Genomic DNA, 26332 nt, shown 5'->3' with positions numbered 1-26332 from the left:
TTCCCAGACCATGTCTGCATTTGTGGTTCTCATCCAAGCCTCGTGGGAAGGCATAGAAAGTCTTCTCTGTTTCCCAGGGAAGCTGCAGACTCACCCAGGGTCACCCAGCTGGTAAGGGTGTAGCGGGACAGTGCTAGCATGTCTGTCCCAACTGTCCCTGTGGCCTCTATGGAAGATTAGCCACGTGGTGGTGAAGTGTCCCGGGGAAGGGGCTTTCTGGGATGTCCAGGTGCTCGACTGGGCTGGGACTTGTACTTTGGAAATGAGAAGAAGCCCAGGCTCAAATCTTTGCCCCACTGCTTGCTGGCAGGAAGACTGCTGAGCCTCAGTTTTCTCATCTGTAAAATGGACTTATTTCCCAGGTATCCTCAGCACCTTATTACAGGAGCTCCATTAATACATGGCTGCAGGAGGTAGTTCAGGGAAGCAATGGGAGTGGAGTGCTGGGTGCATCACGGCCTGGGGTTGTCGGCCTGGCCTCTGCAGGCATCTGAGATATTCCTGAGGGCAGATTTGGCCAGGCCCACACTTCTGGATAGAACCACAGGGCCATAAACTGAGACCATCGAGGGAGACCGCTTGGCTTGGAAAACTCGCCCAGGGACCATGTGCTCTGATTTGCAAAATGCACCCCCAGAGCGGCTTCCTGCCTTCGCTTTGTGCGGAGTTGGGGGCAGGGCGGGTGGATGGACCACGTCACCCAGAAGTTTGTGTCCTCAGATGGGGAGGGGAGAGCGTCTGCCCAAGCACAGCCTGGAGGCTTCCCTTGCTCCCCATGACCTTGTGGTGGTCACTGTCGCCCAGGCAGAGTGTGGCACACCTTGGGGACCTCCCAGAAGGATAGGCGCTTGATTGGAAACGTTGACTTTTCATTTAAATAAGTAAAGGTCAGAGCCTACTGCATGGCGAGGAGATGGCTCTTCCCTGCCTCTGTCCTCTCTTACCCCCGTGTGAGTGGACAAACCCCCCGTCCTCACCCAGGTGGCCTGCTCCTGCCACCCGCACTATGTCCAAGACACAGCCCAGCTTTGCAGGCTCCTGCCGTGTGCTCAGCAGTGTGCAGGGTGATGAGATGAACAAGACCATGTGGCCTGAAGGGTCCCATGCTGCAGAGGGCCCCAGTCCAGGGCCAGACCCCAAGTGTGTGCCTGGAGCGATTCAGGGGTGCTCGAGGAGGACTCAGTGGGATACGGAATGCAGGGACTGAGGCGTAGGGGGTGGCACAGGGGCTCAGGGCTGTCCCATGAGTCAAGGCTCATTGGGTTGGCAGGGACCATATCTGCCCTGGTCGATGCCCTGCCCATGCAGGCTCTAATGGCAGAGTTTGGGGATTGGGGCGGGGGATGCAGGGGGCCTGGGGTGGGGAGCTCGGGGGCAGTGGGCCAGGCAGAGCAGAGCCCTTTGCTGTGTTGGAAACCCCTCGGAGACCCTAGGTGTGATAAGTGAGTGTGACACAGGAGAGTCCCGCTGCGTGGGCCACCCACGATTGCAGAGAAGACGCCCTGCATGTCATAGGCTTGGTGGCCCATGCCGGGAATCTGGCATCGCCGTCTTTCCTCCAGTGCTGGGGAGCTCAGCAGCTGGAGGCAGATACTGGATTGTCTTTCTCTACCGCAGCAGGGCAGGTAGCTTGTCTTTTAGTTTGTTTTTTTAATCTCCTGTATCTGTGACTCCGCAGAGCACCGACGGCAGGAAGAGGGCAGCATGGGCACATCAGAGGCCGAGGACGGCTTAGACGGGAGGTCTGGAGGCTCTCAGCCTGACCAGCCTTGGCCCAGGGCCGGGGAAAGGCCTGGGCTTTGGGGTCAAGGGCAGGGGATGAGATCTCGGACCCACGACCTAATCATTGACCTGCCTGGGCCACTTCAGCCCTGCGTGCTTCCTTCCCTGTCTATAAAAGTGGATCTTGTGAGGGCCCTTGCAGGAAGCTCTGAGGCCCAGTGAGGGCCCTGTGGGGACAGGCGAGACCACCATGAGCGCCTGTCCTTCCCGCCCAGTGCCTGGCAGGTTCCTGAGCACTCTCGGGGCTTCGGGCTGGGGCCCTGCTGCGGCGAGGGGGGCGCTCCCCAGGCTGGCGCTGTCGGTGGTGTGGCTTTGGCTGACACGAGGTGGAGAGGATCCTGTTGACCTGACCGTATAAAGTAGCAATGTACTTTAAAAGTACTACTAGTAGTAGTAGAACTACCAGCCTTACAAGTAGTTCTAGGCCTGGAAAGGAAAGGGAAAGAAAGAGCGATGGAATCTGGTATCTTCTCAGGTGTCCTGGACTCCATCTGAAAGGTTTCTCCATGGGAAGCATTCCCTCCTGGGTGCTCGGCGCCTATTGCCACAGCACACAGGCACCAGGGCTGCGGCCTAGGGGTGACACCTTGCTTGATTGTGTGGCCATAGCTGGTTACTTAACTTCTCTGTGCCTCAGCATTGCTACTGTGGGTGGCGATAGCAACATGCCTTCTTCCTAAGGTTGTTGGGAAAACACTGATTGCAACAGTGACAGACACAGGACCCACTCCACCAGAAATTGTTCACCCACCAGACACCTGTATGAGAGAGAACTGACGTCGTCTTCACTTTGCAGAGAGGTCAAGTAACTTGCCTAAGGTCACACAGCCTTTAAACCCTGGGAGTCGAACTCCATCATCTATGCTCTGAACCACTCTGCCACATGTGGTGGTTACTGTCAGTTCCATTTGTTTCCACACAGTTTTAAGTTAGTCCTGTGGTTTGGTTTTATTTTATTTTTAAGACATGGTCTTGCTCTGTCACCCAGGCTGGAGTGCAGTGGTGCCATCATAGCGCACTGCAGCCTCGACCTCTGATGAGATTCTCCCATCTCAGCCTCCCAAGTAGCCAGGACTATAGGCACATGCCACAATGCCTAGCTAATTAAAAAAAAATTTTTTTTTTTTTTTGTAGAGACAAAGGTGTTGCTATGTTGCCCAAGCTGGTCCTAAACTCCTGGCCTCAAGCGATTCTCCCACCTCAGGATCCCAAAGTGCTAGAATTAGCTTGGTGTCAGCCGCCATGCCTGGCCTAGTCCGATGGGTGTTTAAACCGTGCTGGCCTTTAGGGGGTGCATGCTGTGAAGACCTGTGGGCCAGGGGCCAGGTATCAGGAGGAGACACGCCTATTGAAGGAGCTCAGAGCCGCAGGGCTGCGAGAGCAGCTGCTTCAGGCTCCTCAGGCCGTGGGCCCCTGAGCCCCAGTTCTGCTCTGCTCCCTCAGGGGAACTGGGGAGATCAAGGTGGGGCCCCTGGACCTCCCCTAATTCAGCCAGAGAAGCTCTCATCGCTTCCAGAGTTCCAGGCAGGATTCCCCTGGGCTGGGGTGGGAGGTTCTGCTGCTTTAAAACCACTGGAAAGGCTTGAGAACCAGTGATCTCCTGCCCTGTTACAGACGCGGAAGCTGGGGTGGAGCAGGCCTGTAAGGTGGGGGCTGGGGCGGGCACTGGGTCCCCGGGCTTTTCCACCCCGCCGCATGTGCGTGCAGACTGGCCGCGCAGTCCGTGGACTTGGGCCTGCCGTTTGGCTTGCTCGCGAGCATCCTGCCCAGAGGCCGTGTGGCTTTCAGGGATGCTATCTGGGGCTGGAAGTCAGTCCTTGTTTTGTCCTGGCAGGAGTCAGCGGGAGGAAGAAGAAGGGGTTAACCTGTCTGGAACCAGGAAAGAGGAAGCGGTAGTGTTCCCGCATGCAGTCCCAAATAGACTCCTGCTCCTGCTCCGAGGCCAACCCAGCCAGGCTGGATAGAAGCTCCCCGGCTGGGCCATTGTTCCGGCCCCTCTCCCACCACCCTGAGAGAGCCCCAAGCCCGGTGGGTCAGGGCAGGACACGGACAGGCCAAGGCTTTGGGCTCCAGGGAGGCCAAGCTGCTGGGGCCCAGAGACCCTGCTGTGTATCCCAGAGCCAGAGAAGAACCTCCCTGAGGGCTCTGTGAGCCAGAGGGCTGGGGGGTGTCGAGGGACAGGCAGGGCAGGGCTGCAAGGTTGAGTAAGGGGAGGGGTGCCTGGTGCCATTTTGGAAGGGACCCCTGAAGGCAGGAAGCAGGACAGACCACCAGCCATTGGCAGAAGACCTCTGGAATTCTGAGATACTTAAATTCCCTGCGGCAGCTCCAAGCCCAGGGAACCAGACAGACTGGGGAGGATTGGCTAGAACAGTGCATCCTGGTGGGTCGTGTTGGAAGCTCTCGAGGTCCCTCTGCTGCTTGAGAGATGAAGGGATGGAGCCCTGGCTCTGCTGTGGGATGCCAGGTTGCCCAGGTTCCCCGACCTCTCCAGCAACAAAAATAATAAACACAGCATATGTAATATATAAATAATAAAAGTAACAGCCATCTTTTCAGAATAATCTAGTACTTAGAATGTGCCAGGGAACATACAAGCACTTTTCTCCTTATACAGCAAGCCTTAAGGTAAATTTTGTCGTCTCCAGGTTTTAAGTAAAGAATTTGAGAATCAGAGACATTCACAGCAACCTGGTGCACCCAGAGCTTGGCTGACCCCAGCACCACTGCTGGCGGCCCCACCTCGTTCGCCCAGGCTCCCTGCTTCCCCAGCCACCTTCCAGCTACCTTGAGAGATCCTGGGAGCATGGTGATTGTGGGGTGCATGGGGCCCAGTGAGCTGTTAGGGGTGTCAGGGTTCTGCCCGTGAGATCCAGACGTGAGGACCTGGACCGGCAGCTGTGGGTGGCCTCATGAATCAGGGATCAGAGATAGTGGGCAGCAGGCGGGCCCAGCCCAGAGCAAGCTGTGCCACTGGCGATGCGGGGAGGCTGGGCCCCATCAAAGGCTGGTGGGACTGGTGGAGACTCCTGTCCACTGCCCAGCACTAGGCCTGCAGCAGACACCGTGAGCCCCAAACTTCCCCAAACCCCTCCCTAGTCCCACAAGATGGTGTCTGCAGACCGTGCTTGTGAGAGATGGCAGCCAGGCAGTCCCCACAGGGCATCCATTTTCAGCTGCCCTCGCTTCTCAGACAAGGAAACTGAGGCCAGAGAGCCAGGTGGCCCAGGAGCTGGCTTTCCCATTTCCTGCTTCTGTGGGCCCCACTGCAGTGCCCACGGGCCGGGCTGATATTACCCGAGACTTCGGAGCTCTGACGGGTGCGAGTGACTTAGGCTGTGTGGACACAAGCTGCTGGCTCGAGTTGCCCCGTTATGAATGTGTGTGGGTCTGTGCCCCTATCATGTGCCGCCACAGGGCCCACAAGTGTGCTGAAAGGGAAGGACACGGCCAAGGGGCCATGGTGGGCAGGAGACCTTCTTGGGGGTTCGGTGGTGTCCTTGACCTCACTCTGACTGAGCACTGCCCCAAGGCACTGCCATTCCAGGCCGCCTTCCCTGAGCCTCCCACCCCAGGCCCACCGACCTGCTGGGTCCTCCCACCTGCAGGGCCCACCATGTGGGGCTCACCATGCGGGGTCACCATGTGGGGTCACCTTGTGAGTCTCACCATGCGGGGTCACCATGCGGGGTCACCATGTGAGTCTCACCATGCGGGGTCACCATGTGGGGTCACCTTGTGAGTCTCACCATGCGGGGTCACCATGCAGGGCTTACCATGTGGGGCTTCAGGAGCTTGCTGAGCACCCTCCCCACACACAGTCACTCTCCCTGGGGTCTGTAAGCCTCCCTGGGCCTGAGCAGCTCCCAGCCTTGCTGCTGCCTCTCTGCTTCTTGGCAGTGAGGTCTCCTGGTTGCCTTCTCTCAGCCCCTTGGGATGTTTTGCGTGAGGAAGGGAGGCTTTGATGCTGCGGAGCATCTGTACTGCCCACTCCGTGGCTTCACAGGAGCAGCTGGCTGTTTGTTCTGAGCTGTTCCACCTTGTGCTTGCCGGAGGGGAGACAGTGGACAGGCATCCCTCTCCCCAAGTGGTGGGGTGGACCCCCTGCCCGCTGTGGCCCCGTACCTGGGGGCCACGCACCACTGCCCTGGGCCGTGCAGCTGCTAGGAAGAGTGTGCTGCTGAGACCCGGAAGAGACGGAGGATGAAGTTGTGTTGCCAGATAGGCCATTTGTTCCGAGACTCGCATGCCTGGGAGAAGCCTGGGAATTAACTAGCTCCTTCTCTCCCATCCCATTTTACAGAAAAGTGAGACCCAAAGTGGTTTCTGACTTGCCCAGAGGTCATAACTGCTTGGACACTCATGGTCCTCAGAGCCCAGGTTTGCTGACCAGTGCAGGCTCTCACAGCCACTCAGCTCCTGCAGCCATGGTGTGGCAGAGGAGGGAAGCACTTCCTGGGATTTACGCTGCCTCCCTGACATTTCAAGGCCCTTCATTTCTCTAAATATTAGAGGGGTTGAATTATTTTTAGTTCAGCCTCAAGGGATCAGAGGATAAGCTTGCAGCAACATTGGCAGATGGGCTTCTTCTAGTGGAGAGTGGTTATTCGGGGCCTCTTATTGAGAGAATCGGGTGATTGGAGGGAATCTGGGGTGTCCTGAGGCATACCAGGGGACCCACAAGTTTTTCTTGTGGCTCGTCTGCCATCGGGAAATCAAAATGACTCCCCTCGTCCTGAGTTCTCCAGGGTGTGGACCTGGAATGCTTAAGGGGAGGCAATGGTGTATCTTTAAGACGAGCACAGCTCCGGAGCCGTTCGAGCGCCTAAGGCCACGTCCTGCTCAGGGCACTTTGGGCCTCAGTTTCCTTATCTTTAAAATGGACAAAGTTGGCCGGGTGAGGTGGCCCTGCCTGTAATCCCAGCACTTTGGGAGGCCAAGGCTGGCAGATTGCTTGAGTCCAGGAGTTTGAGGCCAGCCTGGGCAACGTGGCGAAACCTCATCTCTACTAAAAGTACAAAAATTTGTCTGGGCATGGTGGCTCATGCCTGTAATCCCAGCACTTTGGGAAGCCAAGGAGAGCGGATCACTTGAGGCCAGAAGCTCGAGACTGCCTCTACTAAAAATACAAAAATTAGCCGGGCGTGGTGGCTCACTCCTGTAGGGTGGCTGAGGCAGGAGAATCACTTGAACCTGGGAAGTAGAGGCTGCAGTGAGCTGAGATCGTGCCACTGCACTCTAGCCTGGGCGACAGAGCAAAACCCTGTCTCAAAAAAAAAAATTAGGCATGGTGGCACCCACCTGTAGTCCCAGCTACTCAGGAGGCTGAGGTGGGAGGATTGTTTGAGCCCAGGAGGTTGAGGCTGCATTGAGCTGAGATTGCATCACTGCACTCCAGCCTGGGTAACAGAGCGAGACCCTGTCTCAAAAAAATAAAATAGACATAATAAGAGTACCTACCACCTAGGGCTGGGGAGACCAGAATGAGATACCCTGCCAAAAGCACGCACCGCACTTCCTGGCACACAGCAAGGGTTCAGCAGTTACCAGCTTCTGCTCATTTTCTTGGTGTTCTCATCAGTATGATTATTTAGGGAAACTTAGGTCCCCAGATAACCGTGGGGAGGGGAGGGCTTTACCTCCAGGTGCCCCGGCCCAGCTGTTCCTGCGGCGCCGTGCTGTTTCTGTGTCTGTGCACCTCGGTGGAGATGCCGTGGGTGGGTGGGCAGGTGTGCCTTCTGCTGTGGCCTCCAGAGACAAGGAGGGTTCCCATCCAAGCAGGGCCCTGCAGCCCAGGCACACAGCCCCGCCCTGTCCCTCCAGGTCCACATGGCTGTGGGTTCCCACCAGGGGGCGGCAGTGCCTTGTGGCCCGGGACCCAGCCTGGTTTCTCCCGCTTCGTGGCCAGGCTAGGGCCGGGGGGCTGTGCAGGACGGGGCCTTTTTACCGCTGCCTGGAGCCCCTTGCTCACTAACCCCACTGACAGCTCTCAGTTCCCCTTCCCCCCAGCGCCGTTCACTCTGAGGCACAGCACAGCCTTGTGCTTCTGGCCCCACTGGCCTGCTCCCTTAAGCTTAGTTTTGCCTTTGCAGTTTGAGTGACATTTTTGCTGGGGATCCGGGGCTGCTCGGGGTGGCCTTGCACACCCCCTGCACTTTGGCTGCCTGAAACACAGCTTGGGGTTCACGGTGCTCTGTGGTTTGACTCTCACAGGCAGGGTTCCAATGGCCACAGAGAGAGCATCTTCTCCAGCTGGCCCTACAGCGGCCCCAGGACCCCAAAGGCTACATCAAGGTGGCCACCAAGACCAGGGGGCAGAGTCCTTCTAAGTTCTGGCCCTAGATCTAGGCTCCCGATCTCCCAGGAGTTGGAGCCAGAGGAACCTGGGCTCACTTCTTTAGCAGGCTCTGGACACACGATGCCTTTAGGGGCTCAAGAAAATGTTTAATTTCTTTTAAAATTAGAAGGAAAAAGTCTCTGGAACATTTAGGGCCAAAGAAAATGTTTTAATGTTCTTTCTCACTTTAGAAATAATAATTTCAAAAATCTGTTAAATTATTTAACAGCTTTTTTAATGGAGGAAGGGGCCCTCCAAATCACGAAGTGGCCCTGGGCCCTGGGATGGCCGGGTGAGAGCCCGCCATACCCACGCAGCGTGCCTGAGTCCTGGAGTACGATGTAATCTGAGCCACCCAGAATGGAGAGTCACCAAGAGGCAGCTTGGAGGTGGGCCGCTGCCCCTGCACACTGTGCTTAGGGGAGACAGCCAACCTGACCAGCCTGCAGTGCCAGGATAGACAATTTGAGCTGGAGCCAAACTTGATCAAAGGGAGGCTGACTTTATCGAGGGCTGCTTTGTGGGGGGCGTTCATTGTGGAAAGAGCCCAGGAAGGAGCTCTCTGCCTGTGGCTCAAAATGGCCACATGGGATGCAATTCCTGAGCTTAGAGTTGGCGGAAGAGCCAGCCTCTGCTAGCACCAGACCTAACGGAGGCGCGGCCCATGGCCAACCTGAGGAATTCCACCTGGGCATTTGGTGTCGCTGGTATATCTCGAATGGCAGGCTGAGGCTTGAAAGTCTCATGCCTGTCTGCGGGACCCCCGCGTGAGCCTGGGACCACCTGTGGGGACAGTGTGTGGCTAGGCAAATGCCTTGGGCACTCGAGGGGGCACTGAGGCCCTGGAGGGCTTCTGTGGGCGGGAGTTCCCATGACATCATCCCTCAGTACAAGCTACGAGGGCTTCTTAGGACACACTGGACATCGGGGAGGGCTCTAATGGTATTTGCACAAATTTGCAATGTTGGAGACCAGAGTGGAGTGGGCTGGGTGGGCCAGGCCCCGGCCCAGATGGGGTGACCTTTCCTTCACCCCTACTTCCCCACTGCAGGGGTGCTGCCTCCCCATGGCCCTGGGGAGATGCTGACATCTGCTCATTGGCAGAGTGCCCTGTGCCCACAGTCTGTCCCTGTCCAAACATGAAACGGACAGCAGGAGGGGGCTTTGAGGGGTCTCTCCTGAGACACCTCTCCAGCTGAGGCTCCTGGAGTTGGAAGCCCCTGCAGACTCGGTGGCTGCCTCACCAAAGGCTCCACCTGCATTTGCCCCCATGACCTTCCCACTGTGCCCGGGACCGCACTTAGAGCTGACCAGCACCTGGGGCAGTCTGGGGTCTGGGGCTGGTGTTCGGGCCAGCATGGAACACAGATGCCATCACTGGCTCTGGTGGGCACGTGGCTTGCACAGATCTGACTGTGACCACAGGCTGCGGGACTCAGCCACCAGGTGCCTTCACTTACTTATTTACTGACCTTGAAGTTATCCAGCAATTATGTGTTTACAGATACCTGCACAAGCCAGAGAGGTACGAATACATCACCACCTACAGGTGAGGGCACAGAGAGCTTAGGACCCACCTGAGGGGATGCAGCCAGCAGGTGGGACTTGGGCCCTGGCAGTCTGTTTCCAGCCTGTGTCTCAGGTCCAGGGTCTCCCTGGGACTGGAGGGGGCACTGGGGGAATGGAGCTGCCTCCTGCATCAGAGCTTCTCCTGCTCCAGCTCAGCCTGCAGCTCTCCTGCATCCCCAGGTGGGGACCAGAGAGAGGGGCAGGCCAGTGCCAGCCTGGGGGAGGGGGCAGTTACCGGAAGACCTTGGTCCCCATCCCAGCCCTCTGCACCCTGAGGCCCAGCCAGGCTGGAGGCCCATTTTTCCCAGAAGCCCACCTCCCTGCCTCCTTCCGGGGGCTCACTTCGCCCTGCTGCCTGTTCCTGATCGCCTCCTTGCCCCTACTCTCCCCTCTGCCCTCTCACCTCCCCTCACGTTCATGGGGTTTTGTGGACGCACCTGCCTGCCTTTCGTCAGTGGTGTCCAGCCGTCTCCCTGACCGAGGCTGAGGGTCCTGCACATCTAGGCCCCGTCATGGTCATTATCGCCGGTCCCTGCCTGCCCACTGCTCTTGCCACAGTGGGGATGCAGCAGCTCTGGGCTGAGTGTCTGTCCTTGCCACTGCACTGCGTGTGCCCTGCGAGTGGGGGTTGCTGTGCTGCACCTCACTGCTACCCATCCCCATCTCAGGGTGTGGGCCCAGCGGGTCCTCAGGCTGTACCGGTCAGAGGGCTAGATACCTGGACAGGGCCTTGTCCGAGGGTTGAATAGGAGAGAAAATGCCCCCACTCCAGCTCGAGCAGTACAAGCCTCCATCCTCCCAGGCTCCGCCTCCCTGGCTGCTCCTTCCTGCATGGCCCCCACAGGGGTTGGCAGGGCGCACTCCCCAGAGGGACAGGAGTTTGTGGCCAACCTGAGGGTAGACACTGCCTGTCCTCCAGACCCTAGACACCCCTGGTCGGCCCACGTGTGGAGTCTGCCCCCATCCCAGAGCCATCATTCCAGCGAGGACAGTGCAGGCCCAGGTGGCTGTGCCGTGGCTGCTGCGATGTGCTCACTAGGAACAGCAGAGGTGCCCTGGGAAGGCGGAGGTCTGGGAGCCCCACAAGGGCTGAGCCTTGGGGCTTCAAAACAGGGAGTCTTCTCTGGGCTCAGGGCCTTTCTGGAGATGGGACTTCTAGGTTGCCAGGACCACTGGCCCTGAGGAGTTCAGCTGCCCATGGCGGTGGCGGCGGCTGGGCTGTATCTTGCACTTCTCAGCTCTGTGGAGGGGTCCGTGGGGCCTGTCTGGGCCCAGCACAGCAGCGCACAGAAAAGCCACTTTGTATATTTGGGATTCCATTAATCCTTCTAGTTTGTACATTTTTGATAGCACCTTCAATTTTTTTCTTTTAAAAATTAATGTATTTTTTTCTGATAATATAAGAAATGCATGCCTTCTTTGGAAAATACAGAAAATCACAAAGAAAATAATCCACGATCCCACCTTCCAAAAGGAACCACAGTTAGCATTTTGTTCAACCTGTTTTTTTAAAAAAACAAAGAAACAAACAAATGCATACTAAAAGCAACGATTTATAAACTGCGGTTTTAGAGTTAAGATCGTACCCAGAGTTGCCGGTATCTCACCGGTTCCTCTCCTGGGACGGTGATTGTGCCTTCCCGGAGCTGCCGCACCCTGGCCTCCCAGCCAAGCCTGGTGACAGCAGTGGGGTGACCCTGCAAGGCCCCTGGGATGGCTGATGCTGAAAGCCCAGCAGAGCTGGAGTGGGTAGGGGCAGCCTCCCCAGGGCTGATCTGAGAGACAGGTATGTGCCTCACCAGGCATCAACCACCAGGGAAGCCTCCGTCCGCCCCCATGTAGAGTCATGATGGGTCCTCCCATCTCGTGTCTTCTGGGGAATGGAGCGGAAGGCCTCCCCTCTCTGGAACCAGGGGTGGGAGGGACTGCTCCCCAAAATGAATATTCCTTGGCTGTGGGTGAGCCTGCCAGCCCAGAGTCCCCGGGAGCCAGGAGCAGACTGGCAGGGGCCATGGCAATGACTGAGGCACCTGGGGAGCCAGGTGTCCAGGCAGGCTCCAGTGTCCGCTCCCAACAAGTGTGGGGCATTGAGATCCTGGGTGGATCTCAGGGGAGCAGGTGTGCTCAAGCTGACAGCCCGAGCTGTCTATTTACCACCAGACCCGAATCCACCTCTGGGCCAACAGTCTTACCCTGCAGGAGGCCTGGCACCTGTGTTTGTATTTTATTACCATGAGGTTGTGTGGGCTGCTGAGAGCGTGTACAGAGCTCTGGGCACGAGCCTTGGCTCTGCGGCTGGCTGAGTGGCCGGGCCTCGGTGTTCTCATCTCTGAAGTGGGGAGAAGGATACCCCCGTCACGGGACCTCACAGTGTTAGATGAGATTGCAGATGCGATGAGGTGGGGTCCCAGCAGGCCTGCTCAGGGCGTGGCCGTCCCTCCTGGTGCAGACACCATCATGTATGTGGAAGGTGATCACATCGAGTGTGCTTGCCACTGCGGTGCGAGCGCATATGTGCGCAGGTCTGCGCGTGGGAGGCCTGGGCTGGGCTTCCTTTCTTGGCTTGTCTGGGAGGACGGTGGCTCCTAGAGGGTGTCCCCCTGTCTCTGCCCCACTCTGAGGATATGAGTTCTTTGAGCTGAGTGAAGGAGGAACTTCTCCAGGAGAGAGCTCTGTCTGTCACCTCCCCAGTGCCCCCACCCCCGGAGCAGAGCTGTCCTTACAGGGCCACAGCCTCTGCTGGCCCCGCAGCCCCTTTGCAGTGAAGGGGGGCTCCTGTGTGTGACTCCCTCCAGATAGACAAAAATCAGGTTTGGATGCCGGGGCCTCAGCTGAGTCCCTCGCTTCCTTTCCTCATCTGGAAAGTGGGGGCGTAGTATTGTGCCAACCTCCCAGGCCATCCCAGGATGAAATGAGATCATGCCCATAACTTAGACTTCCGCCTGGTCCCTGCTCAGAGCTCCCCAAATGGTCATTGCCACATCTAAACAAATTTTTGTTTCATCCGGGGGTGCTGGTGGCCCCTGCAGTGGTGCCCACGGCAGCCCATGCACCTAGGCAGGAAGCTGCTTTGTGCAGGAGGGTCTTTGTGCAGGGGCAGTGTGGGCGAGCCTGGCAGCCTCCTAAGCGGCAGGACTATGCGGGCGCCTTATTGAGCTGTCAGCGGCTGGCAGCTGCTCCCAGGTAGCAGGAAGAAGGGCCGAGCTCCACATGGGCATGAAAGTCCCAGCGAGTGTGTCAGGGGGCAGGGGGCGGGGTGGGGTGGAAGTGTTAGTGCGACTGTGAGTGTGTATGCACGCTTGCAGGATAAAGATGAGTTTTTAACATGTGTCTCCTGTGGTTTTTTATTTTTTTAATCTTTCCCAAAATCAGTACAAACAAACCACAGGCATAATTTAGGTCTGTAAAGGCCGACGCTGTCATTCTGTTGCAAGAGGCAGGGAAGTTCAGTTGGGGGGGAATGCAGCACTTTCGCTGTCATTAAGTCCAGTGGTGGCTGGCGACAGTCACGGCGCTGATGGAGCTCAGAGCAGAGGCGGGAGGGGTGGTATTGACCAGGCATGTGTGTCTCCGGCGTGTGATGTGAGAACCCGGGGCTCGCCGGGATGCTGTCCTTCCTCCCTCCCTCTGCCAAGCTGGTGGGAAGGCCCTTGCCAAAGCGCACAAGACCCCTTCACACAGCACAAGGTCTTCGAGGCAGTCGCCTGCAGGTGGGGTGGAAGGGGTGCACTCCAGACCCTAGGATCGCCCGTCTCTCCAAGACCATCCCTGGCCGCTGGTGGGCAGGGTGAGAGGGTTGTTAGCACCTGCTGTGGCCGGGGCCGTGCCAGGTCTGTACACATTGTGCCCTTTGCTGGGTGGCAGCCACCACGTATTCTCAAGGGCCTGTGCTAGGCCCCTGCCAGGCCCTGGGTTGTTCCTTTTCATGTGAGCTCCCATTATTAACTAAAGAAGACACTGAATGATCTCATGTGGTTGTATTTTTTTTTTTTTTTTTTTTTTTTGAGACTGATTGTCGCTCTGTTCCCCAGGCTGGAGTGCAGTGGTGCGATCTCGGCTCACTGCAAGCTCTGCTTCCTGGGTTCACACCATTCTCCTGCCTCACCCTCCTGAGTCGCTGGGACTACAGGTGCCTGTCACCACACCTGGCTAATTTTTTGTATTTTTGTATTTTTAGTAGAGACAGGGTTTCACCATGTTAGCCAGGATGGTCTTGATCTCCTGACCTCGTGATCCGCCCGCCTCGGCCTCCCAAAGGGCTGGGATTACAGGCATGAGCCACTGCGCCCGACCTCATGCGGTTGTATCTTGGTGGGTAAGGCAGGTCTTTCTGTGCCCCACCTGCCAGCCTCATGATCCGTGTTCCCCGCCTCACCACGCTTCTCTTGCTGTTTGTTCACACGCGTGCTTACTTTGTTTTATATCAGTTTTTAGATACAAAAATAGTACAGGTAGAATTCTGTATTCTACATTTTCAGGGAACATCACATCACACATACGCTGCTCTTTTACTGTGGTTTTCATGTTTTCTGTACCTCTCCCGCTCTTACCCCACCTCCCACCCAGATTTAGCTCCGTTAACCCTTCAGGCTTCTTTTTCTGCACACACACATGCACACGCTTGCACACACACAGGAGGTTGTCCTGTTTGGTTTTTAGAAATGGAATTGTCCTGTTCCTCTTTGCACCTTGCTCATTTCACTTCATGGTGCATCCCAGATACCCTTGTCTAAGTCACTGGCAGAAGCAGGACCTTGTGCTTCCCGATGGCTGTGAGCTGTCGTGGCGGCACACCTGTCCTCGGTGTGGAGTTCCAGTTCGTTCCTGCAGTCCCCTGTTAACAGACGTTTAGACTGTTTCCCTTTTTTCCCCCTTTTCATTACAAACAAAAAAAATTGCTTTCTTAAACTGATTTTCATGTTTTTAAACTTTCTAATTTCTCATAAATATTTCAACTTTAGATTCTGCGAGTGAGTCTATTAGTTAGTGTCAGGCTTTGTAGAGGAAAGAAAAGTTCTAGAAGAGTCTGCAGCTCGTTCTCCCACCCCCTGCCCCCAGTGTCCACCCACAGAGGTGTGAGCATGCAAATAGGATGAGCTTCTGTCTCCCGTCTCTTGGGTGTCTTTTCCACCTGGGGCCTCCCTGGGGCCGCACTGAGGGAGTGAAAGGCCCCTCCCTGGGCGCCCGAGGCCCCTGGCTTGGATGCTGTAGCCTTGCCTGAAAGCGGAGGAATTCTAGCTGCCTGGTGGAGGTCAGGGCTGGCCCTACCCCTCCAGGAGAAACAGTCTGGGGTGGGGGGCTGCTCAGGCTGGACCCAGCCCTGACCAGCGGGGCCATCGGGCCTCCTGGGCCCTGGCAGGATGTCGTTCCAGGGATACAGCACTTCCTTGCTTCTGCAGTGCTGAGTGGTCAGTGTCGGTTATCAGCTGTTCACATATGTTGCATAATCTCAGATGCTGGCTTATAACAGTGAGTGGAGGTGGGTGGCCACACTGTCCCTTTAGAATAATCCACATGGCCCTGTCCAGGCAGGGCAGCCTCTGGGCTCCCACGTACCGCCTGATGCCCCTGTGCCTGGTGAGCCTGGGCTGGGGTCTATTCGCTGTGGATGGGTGTGTTCAGAGTTCCCCGGTCAGCAAGCTCCCTTTGTCTCTAGGGGAGTTCCTGGGAGGTAAAAGGGAGCCTTTTCAAGCCACAGGATCACCCAGAAAACCTATGTAAGAAGAAAAGTTCAGAAAAATCCAGCCAGCCTTGGAGCTGGGGAGACTGCTTCCCTTGAGGCCCGGGCCACTCCGGAACCATTTCTGTGATGGTAAAATGAGTGGGGGCCCCATGCTGGCTCTGCCTACTGTGAACATGATCCTCTGGTTCGTTCACCTTCAGGCTCCCGCATGAGCTGGGTGGTTGGTGTTAACTCTTTTCTCTTTCTACCCGGAACCCCCTGCCCTGGGCTCCAGGGAGCTCCACCATAGCCAGGGGAGGGAGGGCTCCATTCACCTCCTTCCAAGTTCCTGAGTTTGCTCTACTGATTTTTGTCTGCAGTGCATAATCAATCAGCCTGGACCCCAGAGAGGCCTTCTGTCGAGGTGGGTGGGTCTCAGAACTGCAGGCTGCTCCCCCTCCTACCTCGGGGCCGCCACTGTGCACCTGTGGCTGAGGCATGTTTTCTGGGGTTCCTGGCTTTGGCCTGCACGGCTGGGTGGGAGGAGGGCATGGGAGGTGATGCTGCTCACTGAGCGGGGCCTGCTTTGGCCGCCTTGGGATCAAGAGGCCTGTTAGATGCCCAGGTAGAGACCCTTGGTGGGCGAGCAGGTGGATCTTCAAGAATGGAGCTCCGAGGGACAGGTTGGCTGATCTCAGCGAACCCTGAGGCTTCCCCAAGGCCACACAGCTTGTCTGGCAGAGCCTCAGCAGGAGCCTGGGTCCCCGGACACTGAGGCTAGCTCTTTCTGCTGTGGCCTTCTCACAAACCAAGGTGGGATCACAGCCTTGGTAGCCTTGAAATCTCCCTAACCTGGCAAGACAGTGGAGAAGGGGGGGCAGCCAGCGAGACATTCCATTGTAGAATAAATATATGCATGGTAAAACACTTGACATCTATTAACTTTTAAGTGGCAATAGTGATTCTTGTGGTTAGACCTGAATGGGAACTAGTACGTCTAAAGTGAAAATCTAATTGATTTTTTCCACAAAACAATGTTCCAGCAATGCATTGTGGACATAAAGGTTTGATGAATGTATAGCCAGGCACAGTGGCTCACATCTGTTTTCCCAACACTTTGGGAGGCCAAGGCAGGAGGGTTGCTTGAGCACAGGATTTGAGACCAGCCTGGGCAACATAGTGAGACTCTGTCTCTATAAAAAAATAAATTAGCAGGGCATGACAGTGTACACCTGTAGCCCCAGCTACTCGGGAGGCTGAGGCAGGAGGATCATTTGAGCTCAGGAGTTCGAGGAGTTCGTGAGTAGCCATGCACTCCAGCCTGGACAACACAGCAAGACCCTGTCTCAAAAAAAAAAAAAAGATTTGGCCAATGAATTTTATCAGCTAAACTGGGATATTTAAGAGAAGGGAAGGAACTCCTAATTTCTGAACCCTGGTTCTGAAAAAGCTTTCTTTTTTCTTTCTTCACTTTAGTCTTGTTAGCAAAACCTTAACAGTTCATAGAAGAAATCATTTTTTACTTTTTTTCCCTTAATCTGAGCACAGTATCTGGGGTCGCCATGGTGGTCCATTGGTGTGATTTGCAGGATGGGACCTTACATCCGGGGAAGGAGCTGCCAGGCTGGGCTGCCTCTGACCCTGTGGGCATGGCTGGGAAGGGCATGGCCTCCGGAATCAGAGGCCCGGGTTGAATCCTGGCTGAGTGCCTAGTGGGGCACTTTGAGACAAATGACAACCTTTCTGAGCCTTGCTTTTCTCATCTGTAAATGCGGGTGGCAATGCCTACTTAGTTGAATGTTAAATAAAATGAAGTCGTGTCTGTGAAGCACCTGGCATGGTAATCGGTGGCTGTGAGGACGACGCTGTCCTCACAGGGACTGGGTGGCACAGGTGCCTTGACCTTGGCATGCAGGGCGGATGGGCCAGGCTTCCAGCCAGTGCTGGATCTCAGAGGCCCAGGGGTTAGAGAATTAAGGGCCTCTGAGCCAGGCTCCTTGTTGCAAATGGACTCCTCTCCTCTGCATGCTGTGAATTGGACGTGAACACCTCCTGTGATGGGGGGCTCACTCCTTGCCGAGGCAGCCTAGTAAGCTGTTGGCACAGTCATCCTCATACCCTCTCTCCTGACCTGTGTCTTATGGCCTCTGCCCCCAGGCAGCTGTGGGGCAGGGGGCTGGGGTGACCCCCGTCTTGGTTGTTGAGCCCTTGCCCTAGCTGGAGGGTGACTGTCCCCCCTACTCCCCCGACACAAGGCACAGCATTTCTTGTGGCTGTCCTCCTTTGCGCCCACGCTGCCACTGCGCCCTGTGGCACTGCATTCAAAGTGAGTGTGTCTGCTTTTGTTTCTTCCTAGGACTTCTGAAAACGTGTGGGTGGGGGAGGGTGTGGAGGGTTCGTGCGCCAGGTGGTTTGGCTGCAGTGGCGTGGGAGGCGGCCCCAGAGGGGCAGAGCTGCAGCGTGTTTATGTGCACAGGGCCATTCCCTTCCTGGTCCGCGTGTGAACACCAGTGTACAAACGTGTGCACACAGGTGTGTCCCCCGTGCCTTTTCCCTACCTTGGCCGATCGTGGGGAAGATAGACTCGCTTCCCCTCTCCAGGCGGCGATTCCGGAAAGGAGGCTCTGGAATGCCAGCTGGGGGCAGGGAAGCCAGCGCAGCCAGGAGGGACCTAGCAGGCCCACAGAGTTCTAGGACAGCTGAGCCCTCCTGCCCACGGCCCTGCCGTCCCTGTGTGTCCCCAGGTTAACGTCCAAGCTCCGCAGCAGGGACCAGCCCTGGGTCCCACAGAGGAGGCTGGTCCAGGTGGTGGACTAGAGCTCTACTTGTGCCAGCCTGGGTGCAGAGGCCTGGCCGAGCCCTTCCTAACCTTGCCGTCCTGGGCCAGCTGTTCAGTCTCTCCGTGCCTGTTTCTACACAACCCATCCATAAAATGGGGCCATGGGAGCCACCACCTCCCATTAAATCATGTGTTCCCCCAGGCCTGTCGCCATCACTGGCGCCTCCACCAACATTAGTGCCAGTGTCTCCATGAAGTTGGGGTTCCTGGGGAGATGGCTCCCCCCCCAGCCTCACCTCCTCCCTGCCTCAGAGACTGAGCAGAAGGAAGTCAGCTGGACTGATGAGCAACTCGCCTGGGGCCCCAGAGAGGCCCGATCCCATCCCGCTGGGGCACACCCCAGGTCCAAGCCTGTCTGGGCACCCCCAGGGCTCTGGACTCACCTCCACCCCTCCCTCTGCGTCCTTGATGGTCACACTCACCATCAGCAAGCTCGGCACCCCTGGCCTCTCCAGACACCCATCCTTGCCCTCACACTGACCCCAGCACCCCTTCCCCAGGCTCTGGTGGACTCCTTGCTCACGCTGCCTGCTCTAGGGGGGCAGAGCCTGCCAACCCCTCCCACACTTCCCTCACCAAATCACAGGACCCTCGGGGTGGAGGCCGGTGCGTGGGAGGGTAAGGGTCAGGTGGTGGGAGGCCGTCCTCAGCAGGGATCCCAGAGTGGGAGACCCAGAGCTTTAGGACCCCAACATGTGGAGAGGCCAGGGTCCCTGGGATGGAGAGATGCCTCAGCCAGGGTGGGCGGAAGTGTTGCAGCCCCTGAGACCCTGCAGGCTTGGCTGGCCCCCCGGAAAGAAAACCCACAGCTGGGAGGGCAGTTCACGCAGGGCGTGTGGGGAGCCAGAGCGCCCTCCACCTGCAGGCCTTGGGAAGCACCAGGCAAGGCTCCCTGGGAAGCAGGGCTGCCACCTCTGACCTCGCTCCGGCCTGACCTCACCATGGAGGCTCACGCAGGATGCCCACACAGGCCCCCAGGTGGCAGCTTCCTACAGTGCTTTTCCACCAGGGACCCTGCTGAGGCCCAGGGCCCTGAGACCCTCAGGCCCACCGCAGCCTCCCCACTGAGCACAGGCATGTCCATCCCCTCCCCTTCACCTGTCACCTGTCTGTCTTCCAGGCTTCGTGGGGCTTCCCAGTGCCCCATCCCTGCTTGTTAGAAGAGGGGCTGGGAGAATGGCAGGGCCTGGTACTCCAGGCTCCCCCTGCCCTCCTGCACTCTTGCCCTCCAGCCTTTCCCCACCCTGGAAGTGAGTTCATGATATTAATGGCAGCAGCAGCCGTGTGAATGGAGCAGCCATGGTGCACCAGGCACTCTGCTAAGCACTTTATGCACATTCTTAAATTGCCGGATCCCCATTATAGAAATAATGTCTTAGGTTGAAAAACTACTTGACCAAGGTCATCTCAGCTGTAAGTGGCAGAGCAGGCCCTGAATCCAGGCAGCCCAGGCTGATCACCACCCTGCCACCACCCACCCCTCTCTCACATACAGGCTCTAGGCCTCCTGTCTGTACTGGAATCCCCCACAGCAGATCCACATGGAGCTGTCTAAAGAAGCACCTGCCCCTCCCCCAGACAAGGCAAGAAAGCCATCTCCACCTGGAGGGAGAGCAGTGAGGGGCATCATTAATGGGCTGTTGGGTGTCCTGATTTCTTTGAGAGAAGACAAGCTGAGCAGGCACAGCTCTTAATCCTCCAGCCACTGCCCCCCAGGCTGGGGCCTGCCAGCCCCCGCCCCTGTAGTCATTTCTAAATCGGGTCTAGATGGACTGGACGCGTGGCTGCCAGAGACCATTTGAACCCCCTGCCTCCAAATTCCCCAAAGTCCCCGCCTGCAAAGGACCAGCCCCAGCATGAGGCCCTGAAAGTAGCAACATTTCAATAGCCTAACCCTGGACAATCAGGACGATCCCTTTGCTAATTTATACGCTATACGTTTGGGGTTTAATTGGAGCGTAATTGTAATCCATATGCCTGTTAAGGTAATTACACTTATAAACCTAATATAATCCATAGATCAATGGGTTTGGAGCTAATTAAGGCAACCGTAATTAACATTTACCAAAAACCTTGCAATTACTGGAATATCCTTTAAGCTGGCCTTCCGAGCTGATAATGAGCGCCTCTCAGCGCTTCACGGCCTCCTAGCGTTCCTTTATTCTGTACAAGGGGGGCTTCTGGGGACCTCAATGTGGGGGAGTCAGTGCCTGCTTTTAGCACCCTGGGACTCTGATCAGGCACCCAGCTGATGAGTGACAGCACCACGGGAAGCCAGGTCCCTGTGACTTGGTCGTCCCCAGAACACGGCTGATTTTCTGGCTCAATGGACTCAGTCCGACAAAGGGGAACTTGGAGAAAGAGAATGAGAAATCCATATGCTGAGCTGGGACAGAACCCAAGTGGGGTCCTCACGCGGGGAGAATATGGCGCTTTCCTCCTGCCCACCCCCTGCTCCTGCAGCCAGGATGCACTGAGCTCGGACTGCACCGAAACCCTGGGAAAATCCCAACAGCGGCACCACAGGGCCAGGATTACAGCCATTCTTTTTTTTTTTTTTTTTTGAGACAGAGTCTCTCTCTGTCGCCCAGGCTGGAGTGCAGTGGCGCGATCTCGGCTCACTGCAAGCTCCACCTCCTGGGTTCACGCCCTTCTCCTGCCTCATCCTTCCGAGTAGCTGGGACTACAGGCACCCACCAGCACGCCCTGCTAATTTTTTGTATTTTTAGTAGAGACGGGCTTTCACCGTGTTAGCCAGGATGGGCTCGATCTCCTGACCTCGTGATCCGCCCGCCTCAGCCTCCCAAAGTGCTGGGATTACAGGCGTGAGCCACCACATCTGGCCTACAGCCATTCTTGAATGTTGTGTGACTCCCGGTGATATTGTCACCTTGGGAGCTGCACAGAGACCCCCTCCCCCGGCCGGGCCCCTCCTCTGTCTGCAGAAGGAGGTAAGGGGCCCACCGCATCTGTCTTATCACAGGCTAAGCTGTTGGCATCTGTTCTTTTCCTGCTCCAGGAGGGACAGAGCCACCCTGTTGTCCTTGCAGCACCGTGCTCTGTGAACTGGGCGCTCCTGTGGACAGCTCCACGTGGGTCTTCTTCGAGAGCCTCCACTGCAGATAGAAGGAGGCCTTGAGCCTGTAGTTGGGGGATGGTGGTCAGCCTGGGCTGCCTGGATTCAGCTCCTGCTCTGACATTTACAGCTGGGACGACCTGGGCCAGGTAGAGGTTTTTCAACCTAAGACTCAGTTTATTTATTTATTTATTCATGTTATTTATTTATTGACAGGGTCTTGCTCTGTCACCTAGGCTGGAGTGTAGTGGCGCAATCATGGCTCACTGTAGCCTTGACCTTCTGGACTCAAGTGATCTTCCCACCTCTGCCTCCTGGGTAGGGTGCATGCCTGAGGGGGGACTACTGGCATGCACCACCGCACCGGCTCATTTTTAAAATTCTTGCAGAGACAGGGTCTCCCTTTGTGGCCCAGGCTGGTCTCGAACTGGGCTCAAGTGATTCTCCTGCCTTGGCCTCCCAAAATACTGGGATTACAGGCGTGAGCCACTACACCTGGCCTGGACTCAGTTTCTATAATGGGACTTGGCAGTTTAATAATGTGCATGCAGTGCTTAGCATAGTGCCTGGTGCACAGCCACTGCTTCATTAATGCTGCTGCTGCTGTCCTTGTCATCTCTATCATTGACAGCCCTAGAGGAGCTGAAGGGGTGGGGCCAGGTGGGAGGGGCTGGGTGGGCGGGGCCAGGTGGGCTGTCTGCACCTCGCTGACTCCTGGATGGGCTGTGAACTTGACGGGTCCCAGGGCTCACTTTTCCCCCATCATCATTTCTGTACACTTTTTCCATCTCTGGGCTTTAGGGACTTTCCAAAGACTTTGCAACTGGCAGAGATTTCTAGACAGAATTAGGTTCTTTAACGAAGGAATGAGGCAAATGTGGACAGGAGATTGCTCATAATTGCGGCTGTCATTTATTGAGTACCTGCTGTGTGCTCTTAGCCTCTGGGCTAAAGACTGCACAGACATAATTCACTGACTACCAATAGCAGCTTGATGCGGCTGGCATTTTAGTCTCACTTTAGGGTGAGGAAAGTGAGACTCAGAGAGACTGAATCACAGGTTTGAGTACATCCAGCGAGGGGGCAGCTGGGCCAGGATTTGAAGCCAGCCATTCTCAACGCCACTGTGCTCTCTGCCTCCCGAGTGGAGGCCCTTGACCCCTTTGCTCTCTTCCTGGGTGGGCCAGTGGGGCTGGGTGAGGGATGAGTGTGTCAGTGTTTCCCTCAGCTCAGTAGTGGAGAACAGGCAGGGTGGGCGAACTCCTGGCTGGACCAGAGCCACAGGCCTGCAGGAGACAGCCTTGCCAGGGCGAGTGAGCACTGTAGTCTAGGAGACCCCAGAGTGAGATGGGGCCTCTACAAGGCACAGCTCTCCCTGGAGGAAGGGAGGGAGGAAGGGAGGGTCCCTGCCTTACAGGGCCTGGCCCTCCCCACTTGTCCAAAGCCCGACTGGGTCCTGGTGTGTCAGCGCTTTGCACCACACCCTGTGCTACCCACCCAGCCTGTGTCCCCGTCTGATCTCCCTGGACCCTCCCACAGCCTGGGAAGTGTCCCCCAGCTGTGAGGTCAGCATGGGGGACCTTGCTCTGCAGAGGGCACCTGTAGGGCTGGCCTTATTGGAGTGTCCCTCCTTTCTAGGCCCACGGTCCTGCGCTGCCTGGTGTGTGGGGCCTGAATGTCATCGTTTCATATATTTTATCTGACTTTCTAGTTGCTTTAAGGTACTTGGTCTGTCATGACTGTTAGCCTCTTTATTTTTCAAAAAAAAACTCAATATAATAGTTTGTATTTTTTCTTATTGATAATAAAACCTCTGACATTATTGAGCTCTTGTTCTGGGCCCAGCTCTGCCCCGAACTGTTTGTACACGCTACCTTGCTAAACCTGCCCCAAGTCCTCAGGCCATTATTCCCCCTTACAGATGAATGAAGTCACTGGCCTGAGGTCACACAGCTGGGACGTAGTGGAACCAGGCTGGGCGCTAGCTGGTTGACCTCAGTCCCCAGTGTTTATTTAGTGCGTACATGCACTGGCTCATTTAGTCTCTACAGCCTTGCAGAGGCCACAGTTATGAGGTGGCAGAGGTGGTATTCAAATTCAGGCCCCTAAACTTGTGTTTGTGTTCCCTCTTGAAAACTTCAGCAAACTGAAGAAGTGAAAGGCAGAGAGTAAACCACCAACCGGCCCACCATCTAGAGGTGACAGTGACCTCTGATACCGCTGGGTGTCCACCTTCCGAACTCTGTGCCCAAGTGTGCCCTCTGTGTTCTAGTCCACAGCGAGGTCAGGAGCATGGGCTGTTTTGGGATATCTCTTCCCAGTGCCCAGTTCCAGAACACCCTTCCACACCACCGTGCGTTCTCCAGGGCCATCGTTTTAATGGCTGCAGGCTGCTCCCGCGTGTGGGCGCATCCTAAACAGCCCCTTATTATTATTATGGTTAGATGCTGCACGTGTTTCCAATTCTTCATTATTGTAAACCCGACTGCATTGCTCATTGTTGTAGCATGGCTTTGCACTGACTTTGGATTTTTGCTTTAAGATGACTTCTCACACATGGAATTGCTGGGTCAAAGGGTATGCAAAATTCTAAGGTGTTTGGTACTTCTGCAGAATTCTGCCTCCAGACATCAAGTTGCTCTCCCATCTGCACTGTGGATAATCCTGCAACTCTCGACACCCTCACCAACAAATAACACCAAGGACTAGCAGTGTCATTTTTAAAACGTGCCTCCATTGATAGGAAAAGAATGGGATCTTCTTTGATTGATAATGAGACTAAAGGCTTTTTCTGTCTTCCTCGGTTGCTGATATTTGTTTCTTCTATAAATTGCATATTCATATCCTTTCTCAGTCTTTTTTGTATGTTTTTTAAACGAAGGCTTTTCTTTAATGGGAAATCTGCATTTCATCAAAGATGGAGCGCAGAGTCTGTGGTTCATTTATTCTCTGGGGAAGATGCTTCTTTTTTGTTCTCTCACCAATCAGAGACAAGCCTGAAGATGCTGGCAAATTAATTTCAGGCGCGCGAGACAGGCGGTCGGTGCCCACGAGGATCCTGGCTGAAGACATCACATTTTAGTCCCAACTCCTCAAAGTGTTGAGGCCGCCTGGAGTCCACACGCACCAGGGTTCAAATCCCCACTCGGCCACTTCCTAGCAGCATGACTTTGGGATGTCCCTCAGCCATCAGAGACTTCACTTTCTGGGCTGTACCGTGAGGTGTTGGTGTGCGGTTTAAAGGAAGTTTGGACGGCTGTGGTGTGGGTAGTTCTGAGTGCTCAGTAGGCAGACCTGGTTTTGAGCTGATAGACAGAGAAGGCCCACGCGAATGGGCAGAGCTGGGCCTCGCCAGGGCCTGGCGCTCAGTTGTGCTCAGCAAATGCCTGTTACACAAGGGATGGTGCCCAGGTAACCTGGGTGAGCTACAAACCAGAGCCGCTGGACAAGTTCCAAAGGGAACTTGGGCACAGTAGTCCCCTTTGTTTGTGTTTGGAGTGGAAGTCACCACATAGCTTTATTTGATTACTTTTTACCTGAATCCCCATATCCTCAGGAATTCAAGGACAAGGATACATAACAACATGATTTTTGTCTTGGAGTAAATCACAGTCCACTTGGAAAATCTCCATCTAGAGGAGGGTGAGGGTGCAGGTCTTGGGGTGAGGCTGGGGATGAAGCCTCCCATGGCTTTGTGGTTACCCTGCTGGGGGGCTCACTCCCTGCAGGGCCATTGGTAGAGTCACATGATGCTGGGCAAGGCTGGCCAAGCAGGATACAGAGCACATTGGGGGAGGGATGGCTGCACAGGCGTGGACCATGGGGGATCCAGGGTGGCGATCCCACCTGGGGGCCTTGGGCCGAGTGGTGGAGCATGTTGCCTGAACACGCGAGCCCGCAGACATCTAGGGAGCTTAAGGCATGGCAGGGGTGGGGTGCGTTGCCTGCAGCCTGGGGCGGCCTCGGCTCCTTCACGTCAGCATGTCCTGACACCATGACACTGTGCGTGGTCACATGGAGCCTGTTCTCTTGTACCTGCTTCATCTCTGGCTTTCCTGTCCATCTGCCTGGTGCTTTGGAGGGTGTACCAGGCTGTGAGGGAGAAGCAACCACTTGGCCCTGTGTTCTTGTGCCGCAGCTGGGCCAGCAGATCTGGGGGAAAGGCCACTTCCTAGTGGCCTTTCTGGTGGGAGGGAGTCATAGTGATGAGTCTGGAAGCTGAGCCCGGGCTTGGGAGCAGCTGGAAAGGCTGCCTGTGGCCTCCCTGAGTAGACGTCCTCTACCAGTTGTTCAGCCTCCCTGTCCCCAGCCAGCCACCATCTAGTTGGCACTCCCAGTGGGTCCCACGAGCCGCGTGTTGCTGTGCACAGCCCTTACTAGAATCCCACTTTCCAGATGAGGGTGACAGAAGGAGGAAGCATCAGTCACTTGCCCAAGGTCCCCACGGCGAGGGGCTCTGAGCCTGGACGTGGCCCTCTGAGCTGCTCTGTCGCCCCATGGCGTTGGAGCGTCCCAGCCTCTCCCAAGAGTGTGTGCCCTTGCGTCGCTGGCTCAGAAGCCAGAAGGCTTCCAGGGGCAGACCTAGGTGGAAGCCCTGAGTGGGCATCCTGGTCAGCCATGTGGAGATTGGGGGCCGGTGGGCAGGAGCACTCACCATGCTACCCGACCCCCGATGGCACCCCCAACATGGAACGCACGGGCTCAGGACTCACTTTTATTTTGGTAGAGCTTGGAGTCCCCATTTCCATGTTTTGTTTTTCTTTATAGTCCCAGTGTCGAGCCTAGTAGGACACAGATGTCTCAGCAAACAAAATTAGGAGCCATCCGAGCAGGGCCCTGCGGCCATAGACATTCCCATGCGTAGCGAAACCAGGCCCTCTCGCCAAGCACTCTTTGGGAGGATATTTGGAAAAAATGTTAAGGCATTCATTTTTCTCTCGACCTTTTCTGTTGGAATTGTGGGGCCTTAACACTGGAAGTAAAAGGAGTTATGAGACACGGCTGGCTTCCTACGCTCGGGACAGCCCCAGTGGCCAGGCCTGGCCCAGTTCTCCCATCTGGCCCTCA

At 56.1% G+C, this 26332-nt stretch overlaps 2 protein-coding genes across 5 annotated transcripts in view; one reads left to right on the top strand and one right to left on the bottom strand.

Moving 5' to 3' along the window:
• The window catches only part of LHPP (phospholysine phosphohistidine inorganic pyrophosphate phosphatase), a 152059-nt gene that overhangs the window by 68021 nt on the left and 57706 nt on the right, over nucleotides 1-26332 (top strand). The window contains exon 6 of one of the 4 annotated variants that reach the window (XM_055246153.2): nucleotides 23879-24113. The exons of the other annotated variants lie outside the window; for them this stretch is intronic. Within the exon in view, the coding sequence (XP_055102128.1) occupies nucleotides 23879-23974 (96 nt within the window). The 3' untranslated portion in view covers nucleotides 23975-24113. Of the gene's footprint in view, nucleotides 1-23878; nucleotides 24114-26332 lie in introns of those variants that run through there. 4 annotated transcript variants of the gene reach the window in all.
• On the bottom strand, nucleotides 1825-9478 carry LOC134735922 (uncharacterized). The gene is made up of 4 exons (XM_063634193.1): nucleotides 9364-9478; nucleotides 8429-8465; nucleotides 7422-7691; nucleotides 1825-2128 (listed from the first exon to the last, which is right to left on the bottom strand). Exons 1-4 carry the CDS (start codon nucleotides 9476-9478, stop codon nucleotides 1840-1842), a joined length of 711 nt encoding a protein of 236 aa, XP_063490263.1. The 3' UTR covers nucleotides 1825-1839.

This window comes from Symphalangus syndactylus, chromosome 2, assembly GCF_028878055.3.
Source record: "Symphalangus syndactylus isolate Jambi chromosome 2, NHGRI_mSymSyn1-v2.1_pri, whole genome shotgun sequence".
NCBI lineage: Eukaryota > Metazoa > Chordata > Mammalia > Primates > Hylobatidae > Symphalangus > Symphalangus syndactylus.
Note: the sequence above shows the minus strand (reverse complement) of the source record. Positions and strands in the feature narration are given on the sequence as shown.

Bases quoted from the DNA above. Each gene is read 5' to 3' on its own strand.
- LOC134735922 (XM_063634193.1), bottom strand. From the start codon at position 9,478: ATGCTGGCCCGAACACCAGCCCCAGACCCCAGACTGCCCCAGGTGCTG. The intron at 8,466-9,363 runs GTGAGGCAGCCA...TGGGTGGCTCAG, and splicing joins AAATGCAGGTGGAGCCTTTG to ATTACATCGTACTCCAGGAC. The intron at 2,129-7,421 runs GTAAAGCCCTCC...TTATACGGTCAG, and splicing joins CTGGGCCGGGGCACCTGGAG to GTCAACAGGATCCTCTCCAC.